The following is a 22507-nucleotide window of genomic DNA, read 5'->3' as shown; positions in this document are numbered from 1 at the left end:
AGCCCCAGAAGCACTTCTGTCAGCTTTGTCAGGAACATGGAGGAGTCTCTGTACCTCCTAGTTCCTGAAGTGCACTTCTTTCTTTTTTTTGTCTTTTTGCCATTTCTTGGGCCGCTCCCGCGGCATATGGGAGGTTTCCAGGCTAGGGGTCTAATAGGAGCTGTTGCTGCTGGCCTACGCCAGAGCCACAGCAACGCGGGATCCGAGCCGAGTCTGCAACCTACACCACAGCTCACCGCAACGCCGGATCATTAACCTACTGAGCAAGGGCCAGGATCGAACCTTCAACCTCATGGTTCCTACTTGGATTCATTAACCACTGTGCCACGACGGGAACTCCCCCTGAAATGCACTTCTGCAGATGGTACGGGAAACTTACACTGAGGCCTCGCGGACACTGGGGACCTCTTCAATCCTCCCTCAGCCTAGTTTTCCAACAATCATCCTTTGTTTCTCTTCTCTGCTGCCCTGGGGCGGAGTCCACCTGAGTTCTGAACAACTCAACAAACATTATCCAGAACCAAGCAGCTGCCATGTGCTAGGGTGACAGGTATGAGAGAGATCCCTAGCACTTGGTCCCCAGGAGCTCACACTGGGCACCAAGACACAGAGTCTATTGGTAACATAAAGTGCTATGTCAGCAGAGTACAGGGCTGCTAATTCTGCTTGGTAGCCAAAGTGACTTAATAAAAAAGAGGTGGTTTTTCCTGAGCTTTGAATTCAGCAATCTGTGATAAGGAACTGATGGTGGGAAGAAATCAACATACTGACTGTAATTATCTTCTTGAATCTTCTCTTACCCAACAGGTTCATGCAGTTCTTTCCATGAGCTATGACCACCCCTGACCAGGCTGCAAAATTTTGCTCCTTTGGACAAAGCTGTTAAGAAAACTAATATCTGAATTGGTTGATGCCTTTATAAAATACCAATTACATCTCTAAACTCACTACGGAGTAACTTAGTAATCTACATCAAGAAAAATAATTAGGAGTGCTATCTAACCCAAGGGAATGCAAAGAAAAAATATTAAAACTAGTATAATTGAAGGGAAGGTATAAAATAGTGGGCTTCTTTTCTGTTCTTGTTGATATGAAACATCTTTTTCACAGAGAACAGCTAATAAATTTTTTCTTGTAAAAAAAGAATAAAATAATATTCACAAAACTGTAATTCAAAAAAATACATGCACCCCAATGTTTATGGCAGCACCATTCACAGTAACCAAGACATGGAAACAACCTAAATGTTCATCAACAGATGACTGGATAAAGAAGATTGTGTGTGTGTGTATTTATATATTACTCAGCCATAAGAAAGAATGAAATAATGCCATTTACAGCAACATGGATGGACCTGGAGATGATTATACTAAGTGAAGTTAAGTCAGATAGAGAGAGACAAATATCATATGATATTGCTTTTATGTGGAATCTAAAATATGACACAAATGAATTTATCCGTGAAACAGAAACAGACTTACAGAGAACAGATTTGTGGTTGCCAAGGGGGAGAGAAATTTGGATTGGGAGTTTGGGATTAGCAGATGTAAACTATTATATACAGAATGGATAAACCACAAGGTCCTACCATATAGCACAGGGAACTATATTTGGTATCCTTTGATAAACCATAATGGAAAAGAATACATATGCATAATTAAACCATTTTGCTGTATAGCAGAAATTTTTACAATATTTTAAATAAACTATACTTCAAAAAAAATTTTAAAGAAAGAATAAAATAATTTGCTACTAAACTATGCAGAGAAACAGGCTGTGTGACCTTTGTTACGGTAATATTGTAATATTTGTGTGCTGGATTCTCACAGTGCATTAAGCCAAAAAGGAAAATTAGCAGACTAGGTTCTTAAAATCTAGCTAACTGTTTAGCAAATAAAAGTCGAGTGCCTGGGTGCCAGATCGACTGCATGTGTTGAGCCTGTCATCCATCTGTTGTGTTCTCTGCCAACTGCTCCACTTGGGGTGTGAGTGGTAGGCATTAGGAGGGAATAAGAAACCATTAAGAAATAAAATCAACTGCAGAGTGAGCAAGTTTCTTTTTCTTTTTCCTGTTCTCAGGTTTCTGCTTATTTTAGTGTTATCTTTTAACAATATACTGCCCACATAAGACAATTAAATGAGACTTATTCCAGGTAAAGGCAGTGCTTTTTTCACTGACAATCTGGGTATCATTCTTGCAACTTTGGTGAGTGAGCCAACAAGTAGGCTGACAGAACAGTCTTCTTTGTGGTCATTTTTCCATGAATATAAATTGTTTATGAGCAAAAATTCAATCCTATGTCCAGATTTGACTCTACCTTCATTCACTGCAGAAGTGTCTGATATACAGGAGTATATGATTCTGACAATAAATTGTCACGAGATACTTTAACTTTTTTTAACTTGGGAGGAACTCTGAAATTAATCTTAACTCTGAATTTCATTGGCAAAATGGGTGAAACTAGATAATACAGAGGGAAAGCGAAATGAGAAAAAAACCCTTCTAACTTTCTCAATAAATGCCTGTAAGTTTCAAAGTCTCTGAGGCATTAATGCCACATCTGGATCAGGGCTGTTGTAAAGTTCATTGTAATTCACAACAGCTACTGGCCTTGTCTGTGCTTTCATAAACTGTAACAGCATCTGCCTTTACTTCCTGAAGCTGCAGTCTTCTCATAAAATGTCTTTTTAAGGGAAAATCAAGATTCAAAGATCACGGTCATTTCATTTTCCAACGGAAAAGAAATAAAAAGATAGGGGACAATGGATCGGCCCAGTTCAGTCTCATCCTGCTGCAAAGACTTGCGGGGGGGGGGGGGCTTCAGAATTTATGGTGAAAAGACCAGTTACACAAAACAGCTCTTAATGAGGACAGTTAGCCCAGCTCTTTTTAAGACATGAAACTTGGCAACTCTCTCACCATGTAACCAGATACACTTCTTAAGCACCTTAATGCAAGTGGCTTTCTACCTCTAGAAGTTTGCTTTTTTTTCTTAATAAAGTGATGGTACAAAGTTAAACATTTTTCTTTTTTGATCAAATGGATTTACAATTTATGGATATATTTGATCAAATGAATATAAAATGTATATATATGTATATATCAAAAGCATATTTGGTGGAAAGCATAAAGAGAATTTTCTAGATTAGATATTGAGGTAAGGTTAATCGGGAGAGTGTGCCTGCCTGGAGGTGGGTGTGCAGGGCAGAGAGGATCTCCAGAGAGTCAAGTATGGAAAGTTTGAAAGCATATTACAAATATAACTTGAAATTTGGAAATCAAACAAAATAAAACTATATTATTGTCATAACACTTATTTCAGATGGTAAAGCGAGATAAAAATCTTTTCACCTGATGGAAAACATATGATGATTTTTAAGAGCTGGACATATTTTTCTGAGGGTGGGACAGTCAGAATCTCTAAGGCCAGGTAGACTTTAAAAGGGGTCTATATATTTCAGGACAAGTAACACAGCCCTCCTTGAAACAGGAAGAAAGTCCTCTGTGCAGTTCCCTTTCTAGGATGCATACAAATGAATTTAAGATCTAATTCAGAACTGTCTGTAAAGGAAATGTGAATACTTGAGGGTTGCTCCAGACAAAGTAATTCAGTAAGAGCGCAAGAGCCATGGATTCACGTGGGTGGAGCTTCAGGTCATAACTCCACACTTTGTTAGTGATGAAACTTGGGGGAAGTTTTTATTCTCTCCAGATCTCAGTTTCTTCATCTGTGAAACAGTGATGATAAATTTCATCTCATAGAGATATTGTGGGGAATGAATGAAATTATGTAAAGAAATCTCTTGATAGTATTTCGTACATAATAACTATTAAGTAAATAAATGGCTGCTATTACTATGATTGCAAAAGTTTATATTCATACATCTTTCAATTAGGTTGAAAATTCATTAGATTCCTATATCCAGTTTGTTTTAAGAAGTCAAAGTTATCTAAGATATGTAACTTTTATTTTAACTTTTCCACTCAATTTGAATAAATAAAATAAATACCCTCAAATGAGTTTTAATTGAATCTCATAGTAAGTCAGAGTTTAGAATTACAGAATCATCAAATTTTTTTTAAATTATATCTATTGCTTAGCAAATATTTAAATATTAGGCACCGAGCTGGCAATTTCATGAGTAATTTCATCTAATCTTTAAGACAAAACTAGAAGTAGGTACAACATAATTCCCATTTCATAAAAAATAAAACTTAGAACCACTAAGAGACAGGCTCTAAATTACACAGAGAGAGGCTTTGAGCTGGGATTCAAACCCAAGAAGTCTAATTCTAGGTATTTAGTATTTGGATGGTATAACAATGATGGCTATCATCTAATACCTAACCCACAAAAAGTGAAATTAATTTAGCAAAAGTTTTTCCACTAAAATAAACATTTTAAGACAAATTCTAGGTAATTCAGCAGATGGAAAATTGGCTTTAGCATAAGTTAGGGTCTATATTTATTCAATTTTTTACTACCACATTATTAGGATCAAGACTATTGGAAGATAATTATTCCTATATTTAAAAACTATGCCCATATCTCACAAAACATATATAAGTAAAATAGGGAGTGAGGCAATTTTTTATTTGCAGTCTTCAGGTAATGAATGCAAGCATGCTTTGAGTGTGATGTCTGGAGGTAACACAGTGGGCAGGATTCACTCTCAGCATCCAGATCTTGTTTTCCCACAGCATATCACAAGAATGGGAGTTGTGAGCATGTGTGTGTATGTGCATGATGTGTGCATGCGCTTGTGTGATCTCATGCATTAAGCCACTCACTCCTCTTGGAAATGTGACCCTCCAATTTACTTGTTTTGACTGACAGTGGCTCCTGTCCAACCAAACTTACCAGAAGTAACCAGTGACTAATTCTAAGCACACTTGCTAGATAGAGTAGATTTCCTTAGACAAATCCATAACAGAAATATAATCAGATCTCTTAGGCAATATCGTAGCTAGCTGAGTTAATGTAAAGGGCACAGTTATTTTCCTACAGCGGATTGGCAGTAAGGCTGTATCTACATATATCAGGTTGAATGCCCACATGAGTCTGTACAAGGTGATGAGTATTATAATTACCAAAGAGCATAATTAAATGCTATAGTTCTTCATTCTCAAAGCCTCCATGACTCCATAGTCCATAAATTGATTTCATAATGTAATGCTATTCACTGTACTATTTTTCACCTGGGCCTCAGAAGAAAAATGCCTCCTCAGGAAACTAATACTTTGTTTAGGGCCTTGACTTAAAAAAATTTACTGCTATCACTTAGCCAAACTTCAAAGTGTACGTTTATTTTAGAATAATGGGATTTATATGCAAATCAATTTATTGCTGTATCATATTGAATGTAATTGTAAAGTGCAGCTGATATACAAATTCTATTATACACTGCTCCGAATAGGCTTCACTCCATTAATATAAATCAGTTTTCTGATTTATTAAAAACCTTAAAAAATAAAAAAAACCTTAAAAAATAAATATTAAACCTTAAAAAATAAAAAAACCCTTTCACTTGGCAAATATTATACCTGAGACATATGCTCTCTGCTACTTTGCATATGTTCTTGCTCCAAGCGAAACAATTCATTTTTTCTTTGTCTTTTATCAGAACTCTTAAGCATTTCTAATTCTCAGAAAAGAAACCCAAAGAATCATAAATGCTGAGAAGCAGAATCAAAGGAAGCTTGAGAATGCTGTACGTGTACTCTGGGAGATGCATTAATACTCTGTGGTAGATAGAGCTCTAGGGATACATACACTTTAAGAATTATTTTTCTGGAGTTCCTGCCATGGTGCAATGGATTAATAATCCAACTACTGTGACTTGGGTCACTAAAGAGGTGCATGTTCCATCCCCAGCCCAGTGCAGTGAGTTAAAGGATCCTGCCTTGCTGCAGCTGCAGTGTAGGTCAAGCTGCAGCTCGGATTCAAGGTTTGATCTTTGGCCTGAGAACTTCCATATGCCACTGGTGTGACCATTAAAAAAATAAAACAAAAGAATAATTTTTCTTTGAAAACTTAGAAAAATCAATCAAGTTATTCTTATCATAAAACAAGGGAGGTATTTTACCGCAAGATAAGTGCCCATATTTAGAACAATAGTTTCAAATTTCTGAAACTTAAAAAATTTTTTTAAATGGATATGTCTTCCCTGGAATCAAATATTTAAAACTTATTAACCATGCCATCAGATAACATAGTAGCTTTCTAGTTATCTTCACTTTGTCTAATTCATTAGAGTTATTTTAAATAAATGGTAACCTGTGGATTTTAGAAGTGAGAAAAATACTCTTGAGGTGACACTTCTTCACTGATGAGTGTTACATCCCTTTAACAGCTAACTGAAGTGACAAGTTAGAAGCAGACCTAGCACCACCAGAGGCTGTGACCTTCAGGAGAGGATATGGTCAAAGACTCGGTGATTCTACAGATACTGGGAGGGTCCCTGAAGATGCCTGAAACCAGGACCCAAGAGCTGAGTACAGCCTGATACTATGCTTGGCACCACTGGAGGTTGCATAAACCATCTGATTGCGAGGCTCTTTGAGAGCAACTCAAGTATTTAGACCTATGGAAACTGCTTGGGGAAACATGCAAGAGAGCTCTCCAGGACTATGTGAATTGGCTTTAGAACACCATAGACATGGCTTCTTCTTTTCCATGGCAGTTTTAAGTTCCCCAGAGAGAGTGTCTTCACACAGATCTTGTGAGACTCTGTCACCATTTTGACCAAATAGGCCCCAGGGGCTGCGGCTTCTCATTCCCAGAACGGCTGGGTCCAAACAAATCATCAGTACCTGGCATTTTCTCTTAAGTCTATTGAAGTTTTACTCATGTGGTACTAAATGAAATCACCACACAAAATTCTTTCTACAAATTTGGGCCTCTAGGAAAAGCAGCAGTATCTTTAATTCTGAATAGTGTTGGTCTCTGTGACACCACATCCTGCTCCATCTCCTTCACTCCTCCCAAGAGGCCCTCTCTTTTCTGTAAAAATTCTAATTTTTTCTGGAGAATTTCTTGTCTTGCCTACTTAACTTCCTAGCCTGCTGCTTTATTATTCCCACAGCCCTTGATGATGATTGATTTGATCAACTTCTGACTGGGTTGGACCTGTTGATCACTTCATCTAGCTCTTACACAGAATCCCTTCTGCTCAGAGCACCTCTTCAGGAGTTGAGAGCTTCCTCCACAGCCCATCAGTACCACCTTCTACCTGGTTTCCACAAATTGGAGCCAAGAAATATCACTTTGGTGCACTGGATTCAATTAATAGTATTTTATATCAATATTAGTAAATGCTGTTTAAAAATACTCCAGGGGAATTTTATCCTGCTTTCCTATCATTCATTGTGTAAACCCATATAAATCTTACTTCACAGCCCACAGTAAAGAGGTCTAATAATCAATTTTATAGTCCAAATACTCCCCAATGACTGTACTTGGATTAAAAGAGTTCCCAAATTCAAACAATTTTAAAAATCTCAATGATTTGACATCTAAACAATAAGATTGTTACAATAATTTTCAGGAAGAGATTGGTGAAATGAGTATATAAAGCAAAATTGGACTGGGCAATATCTTTGGGAGTTAGGTGATTAAATACTATTCTCTAGGAGAAAAAGACATTTTGAAGTGTTATCTGAGGTCTATTTGGGGAATAATTTTCCAGTTTATTTCTGTATTATTATCTTCCATATCAAGTTAATTTCCCCCAAAGTGTAGGCTTTATGAAGTGATTGCTTTGCTGACACATTTTAGAGAAAATCAAAATAATTTAAGATGAAATAAGTTAACTTACTTGACTCTATAGTCAAAAGCTTTAGTCGACTTATTTTTTTTCTGCTCCCCCTCCTTCAAATCTCACTTATGATGAAAAGACTTCGATTAATGTCATCAGCAAGATTAATAAACAGGAGGACAGCAGCCCAAATAAACGTTAACTTGTAGCAAGGTATCACTGTTTGACAGTTTGTTGGGTTTTACTGAGGCTAACATTTAAAGGAGTAAAGAATTTGCATATCGGGCTGAATAATTTCTAAAAAGAAACAAAGCAGCATCAATGAAGCAGTCAGATATCAGAGACCCACTTAAAAAGGACTCAGAAAATAAGTTCCGAACCTCCTACCACTTCAGCTTTCATTATTCTTGTGACAACGTTAGGTTAATAAGCACAGGCTTATGACCTTCTAGATAATGAGGCACAACAGACTCACTTGGTAATTAGAGCAGCTACATCAGCTCCAGAAACTTATGCTAAACTTCTCTTAGTTAAGAAGAGAATCTTCTTGGCATTAACATGTGAAACTTTAACAATTCAGCAATTTAAGTGAAAAATAAGACAAGGTAATTGTAGTTCAATTTACAAATTTAATGATTTTTTAATTTTCCTAAATAAGTATGCTAAATTGCAACACAAACCTCTTGAGAGTGAATTTGTTAGAGTCGTCTTTACAATATTAGAGAAGACAACCATTCTATGAGATTAATATATATTTATAGACTTTTACTGATGGATTGAAATATACTTGTATTTTATCATATCTCATGTGGTAGTGTATTTTTAAATGTTCATTCAACTTATGTCCATAGTGAAATACATATTAAAAGATATTATACCAAATATAAAATAGCGAAATGAAGAAGCTTTTAGTCTCTTAGAATAAGGGCTAATGTTCTGGAGCAAGTGTTTCCTGCAAAGGGCCAGACAGTAAGCATTTCGGAATCTTTGCCAATATTATGGAACACAGTTGTATAGCACAAAAGAAGCCTTAGCTCATATGAAGACACGCAAGCATGGCTGAGTTCAGCAAAACCTGATTTACGAAATCATACAGAGGGGAGTTTGGGGCAGCCCTCCTGTAGGGCCACAGTTTGCCAATCCCTGGAATACCAGACTTATTCTGTATACTTTCCCTCCCTGTCTGATACAATCTGATAAAACAGTCACAAAGTTTAATAAAGTAGCAAATCAGCATACCTTTTCACCAGGAATTCCAGGAGCGCCTGATTCACCTTTAAGACCAACTTCACCCTGAAATATAGAAATGCTCATTGGCCTTTTTTTTTTCAAAGCTGTATTAATAACTGATGTTGTCAAAGAAGATCTATCATTTCATAGTTGAGCTGCTTTTGCTTGTACCAAATCATGTGCCTCAAGTTCTTCATGTTACTCACAAGTCATTAAACTATACTTTTGAAAATTATCAAAAAGTTAATAATAACTCTCAAAGTGCTAATCAAAACTCAAACTAGACATTCTCCATGTAGACATATGGAATTCAGATTTGTCACTTCTTTTCTATTTATCGAAGGTAAGGAATGATTTTATTCCTATAACTTCAACTAATACCTGATGTTTTCGATTCAAATAAATCATGAACTTTCAGATTCCAAGGTACCTATATTTTTATATTTAGTGCCCCTGGCCCTCTATTACATCCTGCAGGAAAAACCCCAGAGCTGGGTCAATCCATTTGTCAGTTTCCCTGCCCTTCCATCCAACTGGAAACATTTGCTTAGTGAGGATGCTAGACTACCTATAACTGCCTTGATGGCTCTTTCACAAATTCAGTCTAATAAATGTATTCTTGAGACAGTGGAAAATAACATAAACTTTTTGAATGAATTTCTCTACCTCACTAATGCTTAGTAGAGATTAAGAAATACATTAGAATTTTATGAGTATATAATACCCTTATTGCACTGATACTATATGTTGATTTCTGATTTAAGGCATGCAAATAAATATCAACTTCAAGTTCCTACAGATTACATAAGTTTATATCGGATAGAGTAAAACAAAAAAAAAAAACAACAGGAAGAATCTGTGAATTAATCTAGTATATTTAATACTGGATTAGAAAGGATGAAGAGATATTCTTTATTTCTCATACTGACATAGACAAAAAGTCAAAAGTATAATATTAAATTCCACATCCTCGAGGTTACTACTAAGTGAAAATATTGCTTCTTTTAAAAAAGATGAGTATATTTTGATTCAATTATTTGTATTGGTGGGGTGTGTTTACAGAATGGGTCATATTAATAAGGTCAGATTGGAAAGGAAATAAAGGGAAATTCAATAGTGATCTCTGGGTGAACATGCTAGACCACTCAAAATAGAAAATTCCATATAGTGAGATTTGAAGGAAGGGGAGTAGAAAAAATATAAATCACCTAAAGCTTTTGACTATAGAGTCAAGTAAGTTAACTTATTTCATCTTAAATTATTTTGATTTTCTCTAAAATGTATCAGCAAAGCAATTATTTCATAAAGCCTTCACTTTGGGGGAAATTAACTTGATATGGAAGATAATAATACAGAAATAAACTGGAAAATTATTCCCCAAATAGACCTCAGATCACACTCCCCCTTAAGTTCAGGAACATTGAAATCGAGCTGCTGTTTTATAAAACTCTGAGGGAATTTCAACTCTAAAGTGGGTGAAGGTATTAGCAAGGGTCTTAAAAAACTGAGAAAATAATGTGGTTGCTAAGTAATTAAGTTGCTAACTACGCTTGCTAAGAAAACGGAATTAAAAGATTCAGAAAATTACAATTGAGTCTAAATGAAAGAAAAGTATTAATTATTATTTTCAAATAATGTTATCCAGAGTAAGTCTTGGGCAGAGGGCATGGTTAGAATGGTTTGATTAGGTGGCGTAATACAAAATACTCATTAAAACTATGTGTTTATAAGAGTGGATGAATTTCAAACCATCCTTCTCCATGAGCGAGGGTCATCATTTTTATGAAGAAAAAGGAATTACATCAGATTAATGAAGCATCGCAGTGTGGATGAGAAAATGAGAAAATAAAGATAAACATTAAATCATGCCAAAACTACGGCTTTTTCCCCAAATATTTCTGATTCTTCATTAATTAATAAGCAGTACAAGCTAAAACTAATCAGATCACTATGTGAAAACTTAAAAAAAAAAAACCTTTTTTTTTTAAAGGAAAAAGTATAGCATAACACTGGGACATAATATAACAATCCTTCATGTTTTAGCTTATCTAGTCCTTTCTCTGCAAACTGACTTTTGCCTGCTTGGCAAGGTCTCCTGGGCAATTGGGGCATAGAATTTACAGGTTCTAGAAACAACCAAGTTCATGACTTCGGCTTTCTTTGTGGTATAATGTTCACTCATTCATTCAACATATTTTTAGCTCATATTCTATGCTATTCTATGGATGGTGCTCAGAGAACTCATATTCGGGGGGGGGGATAAATAGAGGCATAATGATAACATGCTGAGTGACAGTAAAAGTGTTAAGAAAAGAAAAAAGATAAAGGTAGAATGAGGGAAGCTTTTTCTATAGAGATGTCAGAATAGGCCCTTCTATTTAAAGTGATTTCTGAGAAAGAGCCTAAATGATGTGAAGGAAAGTGTCAAGTGAATGTCTAGAAGAACATTCAGGTAAGGGTAACCTGATGCAAATTACTTGGAACAGACATACCAGGGGAATGTGCAGGAGATGATATAGGGAGGGGTGGTGGGGTAAGGAAGAGCTCTATACATTATGGGAAACTTATGGCCCATGGAGAGAGCTTTAGTGTTATCTTAAGGGAAATAAGAAGCATTTCTGGGTTTTGACCATCTTACATGATTAGTCAGAACAGTTGTCTAACTCATAGTGCATGGGCATAAATAAAAGCAAAATTTGCCCTTTATATAGCTGCCACAGATTACAATAAGGATTCTCAGAATTTAACACCTTTGGAAATATCATAATGTGTAATACATCCATAGCTTGGAAAGAGATCTTGAAATTGTATTCTCAAAACTTTTCTCATTTTATCTCATTGGGTCAAAAGTAAAAAAATCATACTAAGCATAGCAATGTAAGGAACTTCTCCAAAAACTAGAACATTATATCTAAGGAAAGTCATTTCAAATAATACTGGGAATAAAAGACAGGTTAGAGTTAAATATTTAAATCACTGAGTGATCTTTTGGAAAAAACCATTAAATTATGAATATTTATGATACATAGCACATAATAACAATTCAAGATTTTTATATACTAAAATATTTAATCACTTGAAAATTCTAAGGGATTATCTAACAAAATTAATATTTATTTGTTTTTGGTCAAGCCAAGTATGAAACTAAACTCAAAGGATTATCTCCACCTCTCCTTCAACACATAAACAATATCACTGTGATTAGGAAAACAGAGGAAACATAACATTTGTTGAGTATATATGATGCACCAGTTCCTGATACTAAGTATTCCTTCTTCACAATAAGCTGTTGACTTAGTGTTATTAGGCATCATTTTCAAAGCAAGTAAGAGGTAGACAGGACTCAATCCCAACTGATTCAGCCTCCAAAGTGGTACTCCTTCTAATATGCTGACCTATCTCCCCTAAACATCCTTCCTTGGCCTTCTAGACCAAAAGGAAAACCTTGAGAACAATATCTGGTTCCCTTAGTAACACTACATTTCTGATCTTCTCACAAAATCAACTATTCAATATGCCTTAGAGCAAACTGACTTTTGATCTTCAAACTTTGCAGGTACTATTTTGTGCTCCAGACTCAAACACAAATGGAAAGCCATTTTTATTTATTGCACATTAAAGTTGCAGGATCACATAGTACAATAAGAAGAGAAATGTACTCATCCTCAGCTTCTCAAAATGAAACAATACATTCGTATTTATTACAAGCACCAAGAAATCTGATTCACATTCACGGCCATGGTCATCTGAAGTCACATTAACACAGCAAGGCTTATGCTGGTTTAATCAAATGCTGGTGCATGTATTGAAACAATAAAGGAAGTACAGTGATTAATTATTTGCCTTGTTTTATAGATTATCAATTTATTTTATCCCAGATGTTTTTGTCTTGCCATTAAAATCTCCCGACATTGTGAGTTTTGTGAAGTCTGAAAGTTAAAACAAGAGCTAATATTCTTTAAATGTATAATAAATGGGAAATTATGTGCTGCATTGTAACTCAAGATACATTTTTGTATATTTTACAGATTTGGCATAAAATAAGCTTGCTGATAATTATGATCTTTTGTATTTCTGTGGTATCAGTTGTAACAGTTCCTCTTTCATTTTTCATTTTGTCTCCTCTTCTTTTCTTGGTGAGTCTAGCTAGTCAAAGGTTTGTCAAGTTTGTTTATCTCTTCAGAGAACCAGCTCTTAGTTTCATTAATCTTCACTGTATTTTTAGTCTATTTCATTTATTTCTGATTTAATCTTTGTTTCCTTTTTTATACTAACTTTGGACTTCATCTGTTCTTTTTCTAGTGTGTTAAGGTGTAAAGTTAAGTTGCTTATTTGAAGTCCTTCTTGTTTCTTGAAGTAGGCACTTATCACTATAAACTTCCCTCTTAGAACTGCTTTTGCTGCATAATCAATGTTGGTATGTTATATTTCCATTTTAGTTTATGTCAAAGATATTTTTAAATTTCTCTTTTGATTTCTTCATTGGCCCACTGGTTGCTCAGTAGCATGTTGTTTAATCTCCACATATTTATGAATTTTCCAGTTTTCACCATGTAATTAACTTCTAGTTTCACACCACTGTGGTTCAGAAAAATATGCTTGATATGATTTAATTCCTTCTAAATTCATTAAGACTTGTTTCACTGCCTAAAACATGATCTAGAGAAATTATTCCATATACACCTGAGAAGAATATATTCAATTGTTTTGGAGGGAATATTTTTAATATATCACTTAAGTTCATCTGGTCCAATATGTTGTTTAAGGCTAATGTTTCCTTTTTGGTTTTACTTTTTTTTTCCCCTTTTTGTCTTTTTAGGGCCACACCAGTGGCATATAGACGTTCCCAGGCTAGGGGTCCAATTGGAGCTGTAGCAGCCAGCCTATGCTACAACCACAGCAACACAGGATCTGAGCCACATCTGTGACCTACAACACAGCTCATGGCAATGCCAGATACTTATCCCACTGAGTGAAGCCAGGGATGGAATCCACATCCTCATGGATACTAGTGGGGTTCATTACCACTGAGCCGTGACAGGAACTCCCTTCTTGATGATTTTCTATCCATTGATGTAGTGGGGTTCTAAAGTTTCCCATTATTGTTGTATTATTGACTACTTCTCCCTTTAGGCGTCTAAATATTTGCTTTGTATTTTTAGTTACTCTTGGGTTAGGTGCACAAGTATACCGTCTTGTTGGATTGACCCCTTTGTCATTATGTAAAACACATCTTTGTCTCTTACCACACTCTTTGTTTTAAAGTCTATTTTGTCTGATATAAGTATGGCTACTCCAGCTTTCTTTTGATTTCCATTTGCATGAAATATCTTTTTCCATCCCTTCACTTTCAGTTTGTGTGTGCCTTTACATATAAAGTGTCTTTAAAGGCAGCATACAGATGGATTTTATTTTCAAACTATATACAAAGCTAAAGTAATTAAAATAGTATGCTATTAGCATAAAAACAGACATATAGGTCAATGGAATAGAATAAATAGCCCTCAAATAAACCTATATATATATAAAATCAGTTAATTTATGACAAAGGAGTCAAGACTATACAGTGGGAAAATGGTAGTCTTTTCAATAAATAGTGTTGGAAAAAATGCACAGCCACATGCAAAAAAAAAATGAAACTTGACCACTTTCTTACACCATACACAAAAGTTAATTCAAAATGTATTAAAGACTTGAACTAAAGACCAGGAAACATAAAACTCCTGAAAGAAAACATAGGCAGTAAACCCCTCAACATAGATTTTGGTGATAACTTTTTAAAATAAATTTTATTTAGAGTAGAGTTGACTTACAAAGTCAAATCCCAGTTCAACTATTTACTGTGTGGCCTTGAGCAATAATTTAACTTCCCTAAACTAAGTTTTTCCATCTATCAAACTAATACCTAACATGAACAGTTGTTGGGAGGATCAAAGTGCTAACATATCTAAAGCACTCTTCCTAGTGGCTGGCACATGAAAAGCACTTGATAAACACTAGTATTGCCATATTTTTTTTTTCTTTTTAGGGCCGCACCCATGGCATATAGAGTTTCCCAGGCTACGGGTCAGATTGGAGCTATAGCTGCCGGCCTATGCCACAGCCACAGCAACACAGGATCCAAGATGAGTCTGCAACCTATACCACAGCACACGGAAATGCCAGATCCTTAACCCACTGAGCAAGGCCAGGGATTAAACCTGCATCCTTGTGGATGCTAGTCAGATTCATTAACCACTGTGCCATGACAGGAACTCCAGATTGCTGTAATTTTTAATGTTTAGTTTGATTTAAATAGTCTTTAGAACCCTGGCCTCAGAACTTCTGCATGCTGAGTGCAGGGCCAATAAATAAATAAATAAATTAATTAATTAATAAAAATAGTCTTTAGAACTAGATATTGCTCAATTATTTTAAGCTTTCATATAATAAAAAGTGCACTTCAGTATTATAATGATTTTGAAAGCACGATTCTATCAGTTGCAAAATGAGGATACAAATATTAGATTTATATTCTTAGGTGATAAGGACAAAATAAGATATTACAAGTGGAAGTAACCTGACCAAAGACCACACATAAATAATACTGAATATTATTGTTTATAAGGTGGATGATGTTTGAGCCCTGGCCTGGGAACTTCTGTATGTTGTGGGTTTGGCCAAAAAAAGAACCCAACCAAGAATGGCTTGGTTGAAGCTTGTTGTGCAGCTTGGTGAAATCAGTCATTTCTCAGCCTTTAAAAATAAACACCCATCCTACCCCAAACAGTTCCTCTCAAGCAGAAGCCACTGAGGTGCTTAATAAGTTTGTTTTCTATGAGTTCTTTATTTTCCATGGGAACTTCAGGTAACTTAGCAGTGACAAAGCTGGATCCTTAATCACTAGGCCACCAGGGAACTCTCCATTCTTGGTCTATGATCCCAAAGGAAAGTCTACTATTGTATCTTCTGTGGAAAGATATAATCAACTCCTAATGTTGGCATAAATTAATCTACTTATGAGCCTTTTAAAATAAGGAGTCCATGTAGATTATATAAACAATTTAAAGCTTTGGATTTCCAAGTTAAGGCATGAAAAGAATTTAAACTATTTTACCTTGGAAAGATAGTAAGAACATAACCAACTCTAACCTTGGCAGAAATTAATCTACCTAGTGAGCTAACAAGAGACATGACTCATAGAAAACAAACTTATGGTTACTAGAGGGGATAGAGGAGGTGGAAAGATACATGTTTGGGATTAACAGATACATATTACTATATATAAAATAGAACACTAACAAGGACTTACTGTAGAGCACAGGGAACTACATTCAATGTCTTGTAATAAACTATAATGGAAAAGAATCTTACAATGGAAAAAAATAAAAATCATTAAAATAAAAAAATGAGTATCTACTGGATATTAAAAAAAAGAATCTGAAAAAAGAATATATATGCCTGTATAACTCAGTCACTTTGCTGTGCACCTGAGGCTAACACAACACTGTAAATTGATTGTACTTCAATTTAAAAAAAACTGGTTGAAAAAAAGACATGACTCAAAAGAGTGGGGAACTGAACAGTTCAGTTATAAAAGGGATAGGGAGAAGGGAAAGGCAGTCTCTAGGTGTGGATACTGGCTAGAATCAGATCCTCACAGGTCCTGTCACTTACCATCTCCTCCAGGAAACTCTCCCCAGTCTCCCCAGACTGTTCCCTGAGGACCCCTGAAACGCTCCTACAACACCTAACACATGCGGTCTGATAAGGTCTTCTGTCTTCTCCCAGATTTAAAATCATGGAGAAAAGGGAATGGATCCCCTTCTGTCTATCCCCTCTAACACCCAACACTAGGCCTTATGCAGAGAAAGTGTTCAACAAAGGTGTTTACACCCCTGAATAAAGGGTAAGGAAAAATCTTCAGTGGAGACCTATCAGCAGACAAGAGCATCAGAAGTTCATCAAGCATTTGGAGAAGAGAATGCTAAAGAAAGCTACAACACAACTGAAAAACAAACTTTCTTGCTTTGCGGTTTTGCTTGTGGTTTAACAGGTACAAAGATCTAGATTTCCTAATCTTTCCATATTTTAGGCCAGCCTTCAATAGGATTCTCCAAAGCAGATTTGCATGCTGATATCAGTCTTCTTTATTTCAGTGGTCAGCACAGCACTTAAATACAGCCCTTGACAGTCTTTTTATGGAAATGTGCATTTATATGGGACTAGAAAAATGAGCTGGACACAAGTTTAAAGTCACTTTTGCACAAATCCTCTCGCATCCTGACAGCACTGGATGGTGTCTTACCTGCTGTCCTTTGTCTCCTTTCTGGCCCGGTGAGCCCGGAGCTCCCTGTAATCCTGCTTCTCCCTGAGCAGAAATGAATTTTTTTATCCAACATTCTGTCACAATGAACTAAAGACAAATAGTTTTTAAATAGGAAACTGACAAAAGTAACACAAAGCTTTGCTCTCCTGGGAGCTGATGCTGGTCCCTCTGCTGGGAGGCTCTTCTCTCCCCATCATGAGGTTTACTACTCCCTCTTTCAAACACCAGGCAGCCACATCTCCTGTCCGAACCTTCCATGGGCTGAAACATGTGCTCTTTTACACTCCTTGCACCTTGTGTGAGCCTTCTGCATGGAGCTTACTCTACATGCTGGTCACTGGAGGAAACTTCAGGTTCCTCTAAATTTCTACCTCATCCCCTTCCCCACTGCTCCAGCCTGGACATGAGATGGTATCAGAGTGCTTGAAGCCTGAAGGCCTGCATCAAGTTGCAGTGCCAGGGGACCTTTTGCTCTAGGAGCTGGGGCAAAATTTTCCTTCCCTAGAGTACAGACATAGAGGGAAGCCTACTTTTAGCACAGGTCTCTGGTTGCCTTTAACCCACAAAAGATGTTCATGTACGTCCACAGGCCCAGGCTTCCCAGTGAGGGAGGGGGAAGTGAAACAAATCCTTTGAGCAAAACCAGGGGCCCTCTGTACTCCCTGTACAACTCACAGCAAAGGGCAGAGCTGGTGGATATTGGGGATACTGGACAGATACAGTCTCCACATAACAGAGACACACAATACATGGAGTATCTTTGGATATGCATTGAAGGGAAGGAACTGAGTTTCCTCCAACTGTGAATTTCCAGAATTGAAGCCTATTGCTGGCACATATTATGTACTCATATTTACCTGTTATACAGATGGTTCCTCTCTTTCTTTTCCTCATTATACTACCCACCCAGGAAAGAAGGTCAGATGGGCTCAGAACCAACCAGACTGAAATCCAGGAAATCCCATCCAATGCACTTCTAACCTACGCAGAGAATGAATGGCTCTGGCACCTGACTCATCTAGCACTGAAGGCTCAGCCACGTTCTGTGCACCAGGGCCATACCCACTGGGCCTGGTTCACTGTCTGGAGTGGTTTCTCTGTGGGCACAGGTTTAGGCTAGCTTACCTTCTCTGGAATACACTGGCACTGGTCTGTTAGTTCCTGCTTTGCTGGCAGAAATGCAGACATTCGACTGGCATGCGCAGGTACTGATAAAGATGCAGTACTTCCAAAGCCAACCTGCTCTGGGCACTAAAAATCCAGAAAGGGGTTTTAGGAATAGGGTCAATACCAAATATTCTGACATTCCCAAACTAGTTATGACTCCCACCAACCTAGTTATTACTGGGGTCACCTGAAAGAACTTCCTTCTAAAAACCAAAGATTGACACCAGCATGTGAAAGTTCACAGTGACTGCTTTTTCACCATCTCCTTAAATTTTTATTACACTGACAACATGCTACAAATGCATAAAATATGGGTTTTGGAGACAAATTCTAAAGCTATTGTAGGTAACTTTATGACAAGCATAGTGATATCAAACATTTACAAGAACTGCATTGTTATGATAAAATAATTTATGTAAATAAAATCGATATATCTATTTGGGAAACAAATTTAAAAGTAAAAGAGTGTAATTTGAACTTTTAAAACATCATTTACTTTCACAAGATGCTTGTAAAGGCATGTAAAAGTAGAAAATAAATTTGTTTTATGCTTCACACTCTAGTTAATCAAAGAATGTATATCTTATTCTAGTCCACTGTCCTTTAAAGTTATTCAAAATTCTCCACTGTAAGAGACAAGTGATGACTTTTATACTTATCCAGTGGATTCAGAACATGTGGGACCACAGGAAGTAAAATCTGGTTCCAAAGCAATGAACATTTTTTTCCCTCAAAAAATGAATCCAGATGGAGAATCTGAGGAGGATAAATTCATCCTTTCCTCCCCACATACTTTACCCCAGTTCTCACCATGATTTGTAACTCTGAATTTGCAATTTCATAGCTCTGAATTTGCAGTTTAAGGGGAAGGGTTCACACATTACTCTGTAGACTATCAATTATATATGCCCAGAAAAATACTGTCAGGATACAAAGTTAAAATATTGTCTGTGGTTATTTATTGTGGTGAGGTCATGGTTGATATTTATTTTCTTCTTTGGAGTTGGATGTATTTTCTAAATTTTATGTAGTAAACATACATAGCTTTCCAAACAGAAAACAATATTTTGAAAAACAGGTGGCACTCCAGTGTTTGAGAGCCCAGTAAAAACTAAGAAAAATAGCTTCCCAGAAAAACTGGAACTGGTCCTCTGTCTTTACCACTAGTCCTCTCACACTCATTCTCTGCGGATTTAATGATTAGCTACTGAGTTACCTTAATAAGTTTGTAAGTTCTCAAGTCCAAATTACATTAGAATGAAACACACAAGATTATCACTCAAAAAGGCCATTTATCTCATGTGATTTTTTTTTCTTTTGTCTTTTTAAGGCCGCACCTGCGGCGCATAAAAGTTCCTATGGAGGGGTCACATTGGAGCTACCGCTACCAGCCTACACCACAGCCACAGCAATGCAGGATCCCAGCTGCATCTGTGACCTACACCACTGCTCATGTCAATGCCAGATCCTTAACCCACTGAGCAAGGCCAGGGATCGAACCCACATCCTCATGGATACTAGTTGGGTTTGTGATCACTGAGTCACCATGGGAATTCCCTTAAATAACTTTAAAAGCCTGTTTCAGGCTTTAATATAAAACTGCCCATGCTTTCCAAAAAGTGTCCAAAGGGATATAAGATGTACAAGTAAGGACCCCTCCCCTCATAAAACCACTGGTTTTGATTTGACACATATTCAGTTAATTAGCCCTCAAAATTTTAACCATATTTCTCATTTACTTTCAACAAATGTTGCTGATTTTCTCCTCTTTATATTTATTCTTTTTTCTCTTTGTACTTACGAAAGCTGACTGTTTCAGAAAGAGAAAATCCAATTAATGGTAACAAAGAAGTATATTTATAGAGTATCCTGAATAAATTTCACCTTTCAAATATGCTATAAGATATTAATAACAGAAAGCTTGTCTGATTTGAAATTATGCAACAAAAATAGATTTTTAAGCAAGTGCGTTAAAATTGTCTGAGTTCAAATATTTTTCAAAAAAATATACAGTTGATGTTAGAATTATAGCAGAAGCACTTAAGTAATTTTTATACAATGTTACCTTCCAAAATATACATTCCCATTAAATGTAAATGAAATATGTTTCTATTTCTTATTAACCATTAACAGAATGGTGCTGTTTCCCTGCCTAAATAATTATCAGCGGAAAAAGAAGCAGTCTTTTGTTCTTTTTTTCCCAAGTTGGAGATGAATTCCTACCTTATTTTCTACTCTTTAAATCTTTTAAAAACATGATTAAAATTTTTTTGCATAATGTGTGAGGTCATGTGACTGCTTTTAATTATCAAATCATTCCATCCAATCCATCAACTATAATTCTTTAAATAGTTTTCTCACAATTCAAGTTGGAAATATCTATTATGTGATGACACAGAACAGTGATTATTGGTCAAGAATATAATATTCAGGTATATCAAAACATCATTATGTTACTTTTCAATCAGGGAAAATTATTATTTTAAGAGTTCCTAAGTAAAAGAAGCATAATTAACTAAAGAAAAATTTCTGGAGGTATTCACATCTTCAAGATTTGAATGTGTGGCTCCAGGAAGTCTAGGTTTTTCAAGTTACGTAAGTTACATGTAACCAAGTTACCAAGTTACATAAGCAAAACATATAATTTTGAGAGACTTAGCTATGTTTTGAGTCAGTTAATCATATTACTCTACTACCCAAATAAGTGATAGAAGTTAAAAATATTTTTGAATTACTGAACTAACAATACAATTTCTCTATAACTTTCAACGATAAGAATAGAACTTATGGGAAATTTAAGATACACAGAATAACTTTTCATGTTCTTTCTGTGATCCTTTTCAGAATTAGTGCCTTTCGAACACCACTCAACAAGTCAAGATACAGTGTTTTGACTATTTTCTACAAAGCACTGAGAATGAAAAAGAGGGGTACAAAAGTATAACTCCTCTCACTGAGTTTAAAGGTTGCAGAATAAGTTAAAAACGAATACAGTTATACCTAATAATATAAGATGCACATGTAGTCACTGCAATTGGAGATATAGATAGTACTGAATTTAGTAAATTTTTGGAATGGAAGATTGGTACAAGAAGGTTGGGTTGAGAATATTAATAATGAGAGGCTGAGAAACTGAATTTATATTTTCCTGCCAACTGGGAGTAACTATAGGCTTTAAGAGAGAAGTGACTAGAGGGCAAGGAATGTGTTTTATTCACACCTGCTAGATGTGTAGCTTAGCACAGTGTCTCTAAGATCAACATTTTTGAATAATAAATATTTAGTGGAAAAAAATAAATGAATCTGTGAAGCAGTGATTCAGGGCGTATTCTGGCTATCTGGGAAAGGAGAAGGTAGACGACAGGATAATGCAACAATCCAGGCATGAGGTAAAGGTGGAGCATGGCCGGGAAAGGGGAAGATGCAGATGAAAAATCTCTCACAGGGGAAAACTCCCAGGATGGGTGACAGGCTAGAAGAGGGCAGTGAGTGAGAATAACATAGGATCACAGGCATAAAACTCCTGTAACTGGAAAATAATGATGCTACCATCAGAACATGGTTTAAGGAGAAAAGCATGAATTTTCCTTTATTCATGTTGAGTCCAAAGTGAGGCCACATCATTCTTGAAGTTCAGGATGAAACACTGGGATTAAAGCCATGACAAGAAACAATGGAGAGCCATAAGAGGGGTCTCTCACTTGTAACTATTTGCTCATCTGGCTTCAGCAGATATTCAGCGCTGCCCTACAGGTGGACTCTACAGACCAGGCAGCTGGCCTTCTACCATCTTCACACACCAAAATAATGAACTTACCTTAGTGTCTGACATCTCACAACAAGTTTCTTGAGCTATGAAGTTCAAGTCACAGTAGATTTTAAGTTGGTGAAGTTCAACCTATTAAAAAATTAGTAATAAGACATATCATTAGCTTTTTTTGAAGATCACATATAGTCATTTGGGAACAATGGTAATGTATCTGGAAAAAGAAAAGAAACTAATACAAATAAATTGCTGGCAGATTTTTTTTGTATTTAATTTAG

At 36.1% G+C, this 22507-nt stretch overlaps 1 protein-coding gene across 4 annotated transcripts in view; it reads right to left on the bottom strand.

Annotated features, from left to right (window-relative positions):
- The window catches only part of COL19A1 (collagen type XIX alpha 1 chain), a 345293-nt gene that overhangs the window by 260137 nt on the left and 62649 nt on the right, over positions 1 to 22507 (bottom strand). For 3 of the 4 annotated variants that reach the window (XM_047760063.1, XM_047760070.1, XM_047760089.1), the window contains 4 exons: positions 22281 to 22361; positions 18422 to 18547; positions 17276 to 17338; positions 8998 to 9051 (listed from right to left, as the gene is read on the bottom strand). In XM_047760063.1, the coding sequence (XP_047616019.1) occupies positions 8998 to 9051; positions 17276 to 17338; positions 18422 to 18547; positions 22281 to 22361 (324 nt within the window). The remainder of the gene's footprint in view (positions 1 to 8997; positions 9052 to 17275; positions 17339 to 18421; positions 18548 to 22280; positions 22362 to 22507) is intronic. The other variant, XM_047760080.1, reaches the window with a different exon arrangement.

Source organism: Phacochoerus africanus, chromosome 2, assembly GCF_016906955.1.
Source record: "Phacochoerus africanus isolate WHEZ1 chromosome 2, ROS_Pafr_v1, whole genome shotgun sequence".
Taxonomy (NCBI): Eukaryota; Metazoa; Chordata; class Mammalia; order Artiodactyla; family Suidae; genus Phacochoerus; species Phacochoerus africanus.
This window is presented reverse-complemented; position numbering and strand designations above follow the sequence as displayed.